General features: G+C 41.4%; 1 protein-coding gene across 2 annotated transcripts in view; it reads right to left on the bottom strand.

Moving 5' to 3' along the window:
* Positions 1-12,500, bottom strand: part of LOC136832545 (zinc finger protein 704-like) — a 290,565-nt gene that overhangs the window by 137,041 nt on the left and 141,024 nt on the right. Inside the window, exon 4 of one of the 2 annotated variants that reach the window (XM_067093538.1) lies at positions 8,893-8,937. The exons of the other annotated variant lie outside the window; for it this stretch is intronic. Within the exon in view, the coding sequence (XP_066949639.1) occupies positions 8,893-8,937 (45 nt within the window). The remainder of the gene's footprint in view (positions 1-8,892; positions 8,938-12,500) is intronic. 2 annotated transcript variants of the gene reach the window in all.

The raw sequence follows: 12,500 nt of genomic DNA, 5'->3' as shown, positions 1-12,500 counted from the left end.
CGAATAACAGAATGGCGAAAAGAGAATAGCATAAGACATTTATGGAAGACATAAATAAAAGAAACGCTTAGTGATAAACACATCCGTTTGCATGCGAAAGGAATGTAGCTCGCAACGTCATTCCAACAGATTTAATGAGGACCCGAAGGATTGGTTTTCTTAGAACCTGACATATATCATATTTGTAACAGCAGAAGTTCCCTAACTCCTCGATGACGATGAAACAGTAAATCCCGTGACAGGATTGGAACGTCGGCTGAAGGATTCGAAGCACTGAGGAAGGATTTGAACCCACACACGAAAGGTTAGGGGAAAAACTGACCCTTGACCACTGGACCACCAAAAAAATAGAAGGATGCAGTTTACTCTCGTTCAAACAGTATAACTTAAACACTACCGACGAAGAGAATTTAAGTGGTAATTAAGGTTATTTCAAATACATACAAATACGCAACATATAATACATAATATATACCGTATATGTATGTATGTATGTACGGGTATGTATATTTTCCAGGTATATTCATTGCTCAGCAGCAACGAAGGCAAGCAATACCGAGGAGGAGGAGGAGGAGGAGGAGGAGGAGGAGGAGGAGGAGGAGGAGGAGGAGGAGGAGGAGGAAGAGAGAGAGAGAGAGAGAGAGAGAGAGAGAGAGAGAGAGAGAGAGAGAGAGAGAGAGAGAGAGGATAACGGATGAGGATCAATCTTATTATTGCCCTGGAGAGAGAGAGAGAGAGAGAGAGAGAGAGAGAGAGAGAGAGAGAGAGAGAGAGAGAGAGAGAGAGAGAGAGAGAGAGAGAAGGAGGGGAAGACCGGAAGAAAGGCTGGCGCAAGAGGGGAACCAGAATGGCTTTTAATGATTCGATGGAGAGAGAGAGAGAGAGAGAGAGAGAGAGAGAGAGAGAGAGAGAGAGAGAGAGAGAGAGAGAGAGCTTCTTCCCAGAACCGAGTTCCCTTATAAAATTCGACGAAGGAAAGCTAACGTCAATAAAATACAAAGATAAACTAAGACCGTACGAAAACACCAGGGTGAAGCTAAGACGCAAAATATAGGAAACCTTTCCAGGCAGGAAAATCAAGACGGAAGGGAACCCAGTCCGTTACTCTTCCAGATATTGCTGGAATGAGGAAGGGGATGGAAGGGAGAGCTAGAGAGAAAGAGAGAGAGAGAGTGCGGGTAACGGTAAAATGATTGTGGAACTCGATACGCAGAGTCGCTGGAAAACTGCTATGATAAAATACAAGTGCGTGGTAATAGGAGTGATAAAATCTATACACACATATATATATGTGTATGTATGTATCTATGTATGTATGTACGTGTATATATATGTATATATATACACATATATATACATACACATACATATATATAAACATATATGAGAGAGAGAGAGAGAGAGAGAGAGAGAGAGAGAGAGAGAGAGACTGCATGTAGCACTGAATGAAAAGCTTAATTTCAACTTGCCAAAAGATGACAGGCACAAAAATAACAGCGCTCAAGTGCTTGCAATAATGCAAAGAGCTCAAGTGCACGCAGTCACGCAAACCTGCTCACAGCGATGTCTCTCTGTGTGAGATGTAATATATAAACCCGTGACTATTACTGTTTTTATTCAAAACAGGCGCCAAGTTTCGATAATGCATGCCCGAAAGCCTTCACAATTTGAACTCTCTAAAAGAGATGTCAGGCTATGGACGTGTCAACATACGCATTACTACATATGTTGGGGTACTTCAATAGGAGTACATGTGCTTTATGTCACAGCAATTTTTCTTTTCATCAAGGCGTTCTGTGGGTTTCTCCAGATGTCATTAATCTCTCTCTCTCTCTCTCTCTCTCTCTCTCTCTCTCTCTCTCTCTCTCTCTCTCTCTCTCTTGGTGACGCCAGTGTTAGTTCTACAGTCAAAAGTATGTATCTTTTGCATGAGCTATGCTTTACTAACAGGGAAACTCTCTCTCTCTCTCTCTCTCTCGTGACGCCAGTGTTAGTTCTATAGTCAAAAAGTACTTTATATATCTTTTGCATAAGCTATGCTTCACTTACAGGGAAACTCTCTCTCTCTCTCTCTCTCTCTCTCTCTCTCTCTCTCTCTCTCTCGCAGATTAAGAAACCTTTCCTCTCAGGAAGACTCTACAGATTTCACATCCCCGATGGGCAGACGATGTGTGAGAGTAGCATGAAAGTAAAGAGCAGTTTCTTATCATCAGCTGATTTCCGAACGCCAATTACGATCGGCTGACGCGTCGATAAACGCCGATGTTTATGTTTACGTTAAGTGGCCCGGAGGGATTCGAAACCTGACGAACGAGAGGAGAGAAGATCGGAATACATTCATAACATTCTCTCCTCTCTCCGTCTAGACCTCCTTCTTACTTTCCCCTCTCTCCCTCCTCCCCCTCCTCCTCCTCCTCCTCTTTGTTACATTACGCTTCCTCTTACGTTAGCCTTTTTTCTTTCCGACCTCCTTTCAAGTGAATTATTCTTTCATTCCCCGATTTCATAAATGTTGGCACAAGGGTCTTTTGTGTTCATCGACAGAAGGGTGGTGGGGGCTCTGGAGAGAGAGAGAGAGAGAGAGAGAGAGAGAGAGAGAGAGAGAGAAGAGGGGGTAAGGAAATCTGCTGAAACTCTTTCTCAACCTCGATAAACAAGGAATAAGGAAGAGTATACAAGAAGTGCAAACATTAAGCCTGAGTATTTCATATACACGTTGCCATGCAGGAGTTCAGCTCTCTGGCATACGGCGCATGCGTGCTTGAGATGAGGGACTCCTTGTCAGGTACTTCATTCCGCGGTACCATCAATCTCTTCCTTTTCATTATCTTCGGGCCTGGGCTAGAAAATGGTATTGGGTTGCTTATTAAAGTGAGCGAGTGATATTTTAGATTAAACCCTTCCACGCTGCGTTTGATAAGGAAACTCCTATTTACGAAGGTAAATGATTTTTATCGGCAGTACATCTGAGACCGCTATTAGAAAACAACTTTTTCCTCCCGTTCAAGTAACCGGACTGACCCTGTCCATTAAAACCGAACTAGCTAGACTTAGGCTTTACATTTTACTGTACTGCGTGTCTTGAGTCTTCTGCTGAATTTCGTTCTGATATATAAATCGTTTCTGGTAAATAAGAGCAGGAGTACCAGCCATTAAGCGTAGGTCCGATCCGCCCTCCGAATGTTTAAGCCTATGGCAACTCGAACAAAGCTATTAATTTTGCCGCGTCATCCCCGTCGAGAAGTTGTGATTTATACATATATTCTCTCTCTCTCTCTCTCTCTCTCTCTCTCTCTCTCTCTCTCTCTCTCTCTCTCTCTTTTACGTCTTTTCAGTCTTACAATTGATCTGATATGGTGTCGTGTCCTTAGATTGCATAAGAGTATACTTTTAGCCTCTCTTGAACTTTCATCTGGCTGTCAGGAAGACTCCCACACAGTTCAGCAATAAAGGTAGCACAGACTAATTGCTAGCACTAATCCGGGACCATAATAAAGATGGCCCTCTGGTGGACACTAACTCGGAAACCCAATCGGGATGGAAATTTGGTGGATAAGAAGCATTCACCAAATCAGGACCTTTATAATGTAACGACCTGGGAAGGCAAGTAGTTCGCACTAACTCTAGCCCCCAGAGACAGGAGATGATGAAAATTAAACAAAAGAGAACTTAGATGCCTTAATCCACAAAAGCCATGAATACATTTTAAAACCCTGTCGTCAGCAGATGGATCAATTTCCAATCACCCGATACCTATCTTCGTATAAACACTAAGGCCTACTACAAAATGGTCTGAAATGTTCAGATATAAAAAACAACACCGGTAGGCCTAAACATACCTTAAAAAAAAACAAGTTCCTATACAAATAAAACCACGGGACATAAACAAAGATTTAAGTCGTGATTTCGTTTTAACTCCACCTGTACCAAACACGTAGCGACATTTACTCCGAAAACGTTGGACAATTAACTCTGCTGGAAAAGGCAGGGGGAACTTTCCCTCTATTCTTCTTAAGTCTGTTCATTTGTTCTTCTCCTCAATAGGCACAGAAGGGGGTCTGGATTCCCGTATTTTCTCGACGTCGTTGCTATTCCCGGTGTCCACCTGTCCGTAATGGGACACCTGGGAGAGTAAGGCCTTGTTATGTTTCGCGGGAATAGACACCGCTGTCGTTTCCCCATCTTTCAAGACGGTGTTTTTAAAATCAAACCCAAGAAATGTTTTTCGTTTGGATTGATTTTTGAAAAGAATATCGAGGTCAGGTCTGTAGGTTACTTAAAAAAATTAAAGTTACATCGCATATCTTTTGTGCTGTTTATCGTGGGTATTTTCCTTGTGGAGTTTTCTGCTCACACACATGCGCACATACGTACTCTCTCTCTCTCTCTCTCTCTCTCTCTCTCTCACACATGGATGTGATAGCTACTATTGTCATGTCTATACTCCATTGCTATTCCTTAGCAGGGGAAGCTGATTAATGTTGTATATACATTACCATACGCCTTTCCTCACTACAGGGAGTGGCACCATGACCCTACTTCCTTAACCACAGCTGACACTGGAACCCATTTACATTACAGTCGGGCCAACTGGTGGCATTAGTTAGGGCGCTAATCACGGACCTTGCCAACGATTGTCAAGTGCTGTATCACTCAGTCATGGCCTGTATTTTATTTGCCTTACCAATCTAAAAGCTTCCAAAACATAGTAAATGAAAAGTGAATAAGGACTATACATTTAAAATAATACAAGGAGATTTACAAGTTCCGTTTAACTTTCTGAACGTATCCGTGTGTAAAAAAAAAAAAAAAAAAAAAAACCTTTTAACCTTCCATCTATTTATCAGGCCCATCCCATCTTACCCATACAGAACCCATCCAAATAGTCCAATACGTAAACACATCCAGAATCAGTCGACTTGCAACAAACCCAATTCTGTGGTCTGATCCTCCCGAGATTATAGAGGTTCATATGACGCCGCACTCGGTTCACTTCGGGCCTCAGAGGACTGTTCACATGTAATGGTTTTGTGAGAGAAAACAGAACAGTTCTCGTTTGGATAATGGGACTATGGACTGCCGCTTCCTTCGTCTTTACATTCAGGGGGAAGGGGGGGAGGGAGTTTTTTGTTCCTCAACCTCTGAGAGACAATTTTGTTCCTCAACCTCTGAGAGACAATGTTGAAACGATGCATTCTGTTACTGGAGGCAGATGATCGTCTGTTCTGAGAGAGAGAGAGAGAGAGAGAGAGAGAGAGAGAGAGAGAGAGAGAGAGAGAGAGAGCATAAACTCCATTACACAAACGGGATCCAAAGGCTATCGACGAACGATCTCAGGTTGACAGAATTCGATTTGAAAGACAACGATGCCTCTGTCCCCGGCCACACTATAAAGCAAGGGAAGAGGAAAGGGTCCAGGGGGTGGGAGTGGGGGAAGGGGACCTCCTTGGGGGACAAGCCAAACAAGCCCCCCCACCCTCCAACCCTCTCCTAACGATATTGCGTGGTCGCTCCTTGGCAGGACTCTTGAAGAGATCCCATTACAAATTAATGTTGTATCTGTTGGTTTACAGAGTGCAGAGGTCCACACCATGCATCTTGTCCCCTACAACACACATAGGTCTTCTTAGGAGTTATCATTATTACTTGTGTGGAATTCTCAATGACGAGAAAAGGAGTAACTTTGTATAAGGTCCACAATAATATATCATTTTTTATAAAGTCTCACATTGGACCTTATACAAAATTATTATTATTATTATTATTATTATTATTATTATTATTATTATTATTATTATTATTATTAATATTATTATTATTATTATTCAGAACAAGCCCACCAAAAGAAGAGACACCACTTATGAAAAAAGAAATAAAAATTAACAAATAGATAAATAGATAAAAATGTATTAAATGCAAGAAGACTACTATTAGGGTAGTAATGCACTGCATTTTCGCTTGAACTTCTCAAATTCCAACTACAGTTGGAATTCAATAGCTTCCTAAAATAGTTCAAAACTTTTTTTTTTTTTAATTTCCAGATATTCAGTTTGACTTTGAGGTTATTCAGCGCTGAAACGGATATTGACAGAAAAAGGTTGAAAGGTGTGACAGGAGGAAAACCTCAAAGCAGTTGTACTACGAATCGATTGTTAGGAGAGGGTTAAGGAAAGTAAGATGGAAGAAAGAGAATATGAAAGGAGGTCCAGTAAAAGGAACGAAAGGGGTTGCAGCTAGGGGCCGAAGGCACGCTGCAAAGAACCTTCATTAATGCCTACAGTGCACTGCATGAGGTGCACTGACGGCGCTATCCCCCTACGGAGGAAAAACCCTTCAGTGATTTTCCTTTTTCAGCGCGAATGAATCTGTTAAAATGGAGTTCGGATTTGAATGGCGGGAACTTTGTCTGTTTGTCTCTTCCTATTCTTAAGTGTTTTCCTGATGGTATAAAAGTTAAGTATACCTTAGTTTAACCAGACCACTGAGCTGATTAACAGCTCTCCTAAGGCTGGCCCGAAGGATTAGACTGATTTTACGTGGCTAAGAACCAATTGGTTACCCAGCAACGGGACCTACAGCTTATTGTGGGATCCGAACTACATTATAGCGAGATATGAATTTCTATCACCAGAAATAAGTTCCTCTAATTCTTCACTGGCCGGCCGGAGACTCGAACTCGGGCCTAGCAGAGTGCTGGCCGAGAACTCTACCGACTCGTCCAACGAGGAACTCCCTGATGGTATAAAAGTGGTCTAACAATCAACAGGGAATGTTGGCTGCCCCTTGCGGAGGATTCGGTAAACATATTCTGCTCGTTCTATAGCCGGTTGCGAAGAAGAAACAAGTAAATCGAGTTTTCTGTACAGCGTATAATCAAGGCCACCGAAAATAGGTCTATCTTTTTGATGGTCTCGGTCTAATGCTGTATGAGCCGCAGTCCATGAAGCTTTAACCACGGCCCAGCGGTGGCATACCCTGTAACGTTGCCAGAAGCCCGATTACTTTAACCTTAAATAAAATAAAAACTACTAAGGCTAGAGGGCTGAAATTTGGTATGTTTGATTATTGGAGGGTGGATGATCAACATACCAATCTGCAGCCCTCCAGCCTTAGTAGATTTTAAGACCTGAAATATTTTCAGTACAGTTCAGCACTATACAAGTTAATTGAAAAATTCAATCTCAGTTGGACTGAATAAATAAGTTCCTTGTTTTTTTTATTATTACAGCATTCCTCTGCAATAACTACACATACAAAAATGAACGTGCAAAATACGCAATTAATTAACTACGCAATTAACTAACAACATTAATTCTTACATTTGCAACTTATTACAATTTAAACTAATTGTACCAATTTGATTAAATTCACTGGCCCCATTCACCAACAACGACAACAAACGCATGAAAAAAAAAAACAAATGCTTCCAAAATTCCCCTTATACCACATTCCATAAAAAACAAACCAACGAGAGAGAGAGAGAGAGAGAGAGAGAGAGAGAGAGAGAGAGAGAGAGAGAGAGCAATGTAACGGGAAACAAAACTATGCACTCCGTCACGATGCCTGTCATGTGTCCCCAAACCAGATCAGGGAAGGATAGACGCTGGATATGTATGGAGAACAAACACCTGGTTCAGACCGCGGGGGGTTGGGGAAGAGAGAGAGAGAGAGAGAGAGAGAGAGAGAGAGAGAGAGAGAGAGAGAGAGAGAGAGAGAGAGAGAGAGAGAGAGACCCCAAAGGGAAGGACAACTAGGTGCTCTTAAAAAAATTGATGAGAATCATTACAGAATAAAAAGAAACGGTGATTACATATCAACTGACAACGTACATGAAAAAAGTAAGGGTGTCTAATGCCCAAAGGAGGTACTAGGGTATAAAATGAGGAAGATCATTCCAAAGACTGGTAGTGAGGGGAAATAAGCACTCAAAGAACAGAGAAATCTACAAGAACGCTTAAGTATTCTGACATCATTTTTCTACACCTTTCTTCGAACACCTCCCTGTTCTCTAGACCTATCATTTAACTTTCCATATTCATTCGTAAATTACTGCATGACTTTCTTTGTAATCATCCTCAATCCATATTACGGTGTGAAGTTCACTAAATTTCAACATAATAACACTAAAGCACAATGGTTTTTACATCAAACTTCTTTTATCCACTACGTTAAAAAAATTATTTTAATTTTTTTTCCAACTTCCTTTAAAGCTCCCAAAAAAAGAAGTATTCACTGGAACTCTAATTATTAATAGAATCCCATTGTCGCAGAAGGAAGCGAATTATCTTTAACAAGATCGACGGACGCTTTATGAAGCCAAAAATGAGGAAGACGACTCGGAAACCTCGCCCTTGCGAAGCAACGGCCGAAGGTTCAAATTCACATCTCGGTCACCTCTCCATGTGCCCCCGAGGTAAAGCAAGAAAATGAAACGGGATTAAGATTGAAATAACATAGCACGGAAAGGTGGGGAAGGAGAGAGAGAGAGAGAGAGAGAGAGAGAGAGAGAGAGAGAGAGAGAGAGAGAGAGAGAGAGAGAGAGAGAGAGAGAGAGAGAGAAGCTATAATATAGGCTGAATTTAACCTCAATTTGTCAACATCCTTACGTCAAGATAATTACAAGAACTGCTGTCATTACTCTTGTAATGTAATGTACTGCGTCTTGACTAGACTTACTGCTTCTTAGACCAGAACAGGTAACAAAATATATGGCTCCACCTGTCAACCCAAAAACTGATGTCCAGTACTTATCAACGATGGGTTTGTCCTTGAGAGAGAGAGAGAGAGAGAGAGAGAGAGAGAGAGAGAGAGAGAGAGAGAGAGAGAGAGAGAGAGAGAGAGAGAGAGAGAGAATTCTACCATTCCATCAGACAGATTATATACATTACATACCTTTCAACAGCAAATGTTCAAGCAACAATACAGCTAAGTCACCATCTTAAAAAAAATTAAAGATAAGCTCAATAAGAAAAAGGAAAATATAAGAAAAGTATTTTTCTGTGTATAAATATAATGAGTATGGGCTAACAAAAAATTAACTTTTTTTTTTTACAAAGCAGAATGTAATATAAGAAAAATAAAATGGAAAAATATTCAGTCAGACAAGCAAGGAATTAGTTTCTTACCTGTTTTTTCTTCATTCATTTTTTATCTAGTGGTAATTGATAAAACAAGAAAGTCGAGTCCTGATATAACCGTTGCAGAAAAGCGGTGATTTTAAGTTGCCCAATTCGTTGGATCCAAGGTAATACCCGTATCAAAAAGATTCAATTAAGAACAAGGACCGAGGGAACAAATATGAGGAAGTTTAGGGCAGAATCATTCGTGAAAATTAGTCGCACTATGAACCATGAAACAAATTTCAAATTACGCGAGCGAAAAAACGTTTTATCTTCTCGATATAGGCGTTTAAAACGTTACAAAAATAAACAATAACATCCCAAGTCTGAGAAGCCTAACCAAAACACCCTCAGTACCGGGTGAACTGAAGATGGGTGACGGGAACAAGACGAGGTGGAAGGAAGGGGTGTAGATTGATTATCCAAACAGTCTTTGTGACTAGTAGGTAATGGCTAATGACCACAGGAAATGAGAGAGAGAGAGAGAGAGAGAGAGAGAGAGAGAGAGAGAGGAGAGATGGGTGGCTTGGGCGGGACATGAGGCATTTCCTGCTATTATGCCGTTCTTACCGCAGCAGGTACCATACCACCTCAGCAGCAGCGGTGCTCTTCTTCTATTCTCTTTTTTTTTCCTTGCCTCATTTTTCGCAAGTCTCCACTCGGTCATTTGGCTCCATCTAATGTATGCGATTATCTTCCCAATTTAAGGCAATCCCGGTTCCTATTAGGGGTAATTGTATGGCGTGAAATTCGAATGTAATTCCCCTCTGGTTAATCACCTTTTAATGGGAGCTCTTCGGAGCCGGTCTCCATCTCCGTGCTCCGTCACGAAGCTTTTTGCCTAGGCTAAGTTTCTAACTGTTACCAAGTCCATAAAACGAACAAGACTGCCGATCGTAACAGCGGGTGTTCCAGGAAAAATAACACCGATAATAAAATGCATGGAACACACACAAACGTATTTATATCGACTTCTTTTTCCCGCCAAATTTCACCTGTTCACGTCAAATATCCCTCCAGGGATCAGCACAATTACAACTCTACTAAACAAAGAGAAACAGCAACTTCTCTCATGATTAAGAATTATTTAGTGTATCTATTCATTTTTAACTGAAATTATAAGCCTATCCTGCTGAAGGGGGAGTAGTCTGTGACTGATTTATCTCAGGATTAAGGTTTACTTAGTATAGGTCTAGACATTACTGAAATTATAGGACTATCCAATCTCCTGGAGAATTAAGCGAGCTAAGTACTTATCTTATAATTAATGACCAACTACTAAATCTAGATCTTGCTATCTAAGGAGAGCAGAGGCATTGAGGGTTCTTAAAAGTAGGACTGTATAAATTAACTACAATCTAAATGTACTTTATGATAATCTACATGTACTGCGGCCGAGATGAAGAACTCTAGCCACTTCCACGATTAGTTTATACGATCTTGTAGTTAGACTCATGTAGCCTAATATATCAAATTATTAGGTATTAACCCCAAAGGCCCATAACAAATTCATCTTGTGTCGAGAAATAAACTTTATCTCAGGGACGTATTGTAATTTGCAAACAAATTACAGCCGGTCTAGAGAGTGATGCATTTACAACTACAGTGACAATATAAATTACAATAGTGATAAAAATAAACAAACGATGGTGCGATTTCATAAACAAAACTATAAAAACAGCGGTAATAAAACAATTACACTAGTCTAAACTAAACATGGCTGTGCCGTTAAGAGCCCAAGTCCGTTAGCGTCCTAGAAACGGCGATTCCTCCTTCTTCCCCCCCACCCCTTCACCATCCAGAAGAAGAAGACAAGGAGGAGGAGGAGGAGGAGGAAGGGGAAGGGGAAGGGGAGGAGGAGACCCCATTCGTAGCATCAGCACAACTTCTTTCTTTCCTCCTCCGATGAAGACCAGCAGAATAAATAAGCCAGCCCTCTCCGCACAGCTCGAGTGTCGCCACCGAGTCTGCCAGTTCTGAGGATGTTCGTGTGTGTGCGTACGTGCATGCGTATGTCGAGTGTGTTGGCTCGTGTTAGCGGTACAGCAGGTGTGTGAGTGTGAGAGGGTGAGCCCGTTCGGGAGAGGGGGGAACGATCGTGTGGTTTTAATGCCGCTTGCGCACTGTATACCTGTCCAAGCGATCCTACGCTCTTTGTTATCCCGAATTGCGGTTGTACGATGACGCTCCCGACGCAAACCGGCGCAACTGACCGTCATTGGCCCCCATCCCCCCACTGCTCAAAATGCTGAACCGATTAGACTGATGGAGGGCTCTGACGATGTGGGTTGCCTCCTGCATACGGACGGTCTTACTGAAGTTAGATTTGCATTTTGCGTTGGTGACACTCTCTCTCTCTCTCTCTCTCTCTCTCTCTCTCTCTCTCTCTCTCTCTCTCTCACAAGGCGCTTACAAACAATCAGACCAGTTTCAATATCAAGAAATTGATATTTTGAGAGCGTGAAAACCGAATTTGTTATCGACATAGCATATGAAGAACTTTCTTAACACCACGATTTGTGAAATGCTCATTCTACAGAGAGAGAGAGAGAGAGAGAGAGAGAGAGAGAGAGAGAGAGAGAGAGAGAGAGAGAGAGAGAGCGATTCTACACCACCGGGCAACGCCAGGTCCTTCAGTTTTCTTCACCGTGACGTCACATACGGCTCTGGATGTCAAGACACGTACGCTCATTAATTCCCTCCTAATTATTTCATTCCGCCTCACGTATGAAGCATCCATCAAAATTTAACCCAGCTTTCATTACCTCTCTCTCTCTCTCTCTCTCTCTCTCTCTCTCTCTCTCTCCTCCTCCTCCTCCTCCTTAGAAATCGTGCGGATCTTTCTTTAGTTGGGGCGAAAATCTGGCTCGAACAAGAGACGACTTGATATGACGGAGTTTGCCGATGCTTTTGTGAATCAGAGACCTACCAAATGCACACTTTCTAAAAGTTATGCCGAGTGTAACGGTCAAGGCATTTCTGTCAATTGCAATGGAAATGACATATTCATCATTTCCTTTTTGGGGAATTACGAAAGGATTTCCATGGAAATCATACCCCCGCTATATGATCCTAAAATATACACGTATATTATAGGAAAATAAAAATTGGAATACGTTTTATCTATTTTTTTAATAAATTAATTTATCTTCTTTTCTGTTACTGCTTTCAAATGAACGTCGTATTCTTTGGAAGCTTGAATTTCAAGTCAATGACACATTTGGGACTTGTTCCTTATGAATATGGCTTCACTTTCTGAATAGCAGTAGTAATTATACGAATATAAGCATTAAAATATTTCTTGACGAATCTGACCACGTCTTACACAGAGCGCGCCTTAATGAAAAAAAAAACTAGCATGTCCGTCATTTCTAAGATATT

Source organism: Macrobrachium rosenbergii, chromosome 50, assembly GCF_040412425.1.
Source record: "Macrobrachium rosenbergii isolate ZJJX-2024 chromosome 50, ASM4041242v1, whole genome shotgun sequence".
NCBI lineage: Eukaryota > Metazoa > Arthropoda > Malacostraca > Decapoda > Palaemonidae > Macrobrachium > Macrobrachium rosenbergii.
This window is presented reverse-complemented; position numbering and strand designations above follow the sequence as displayed.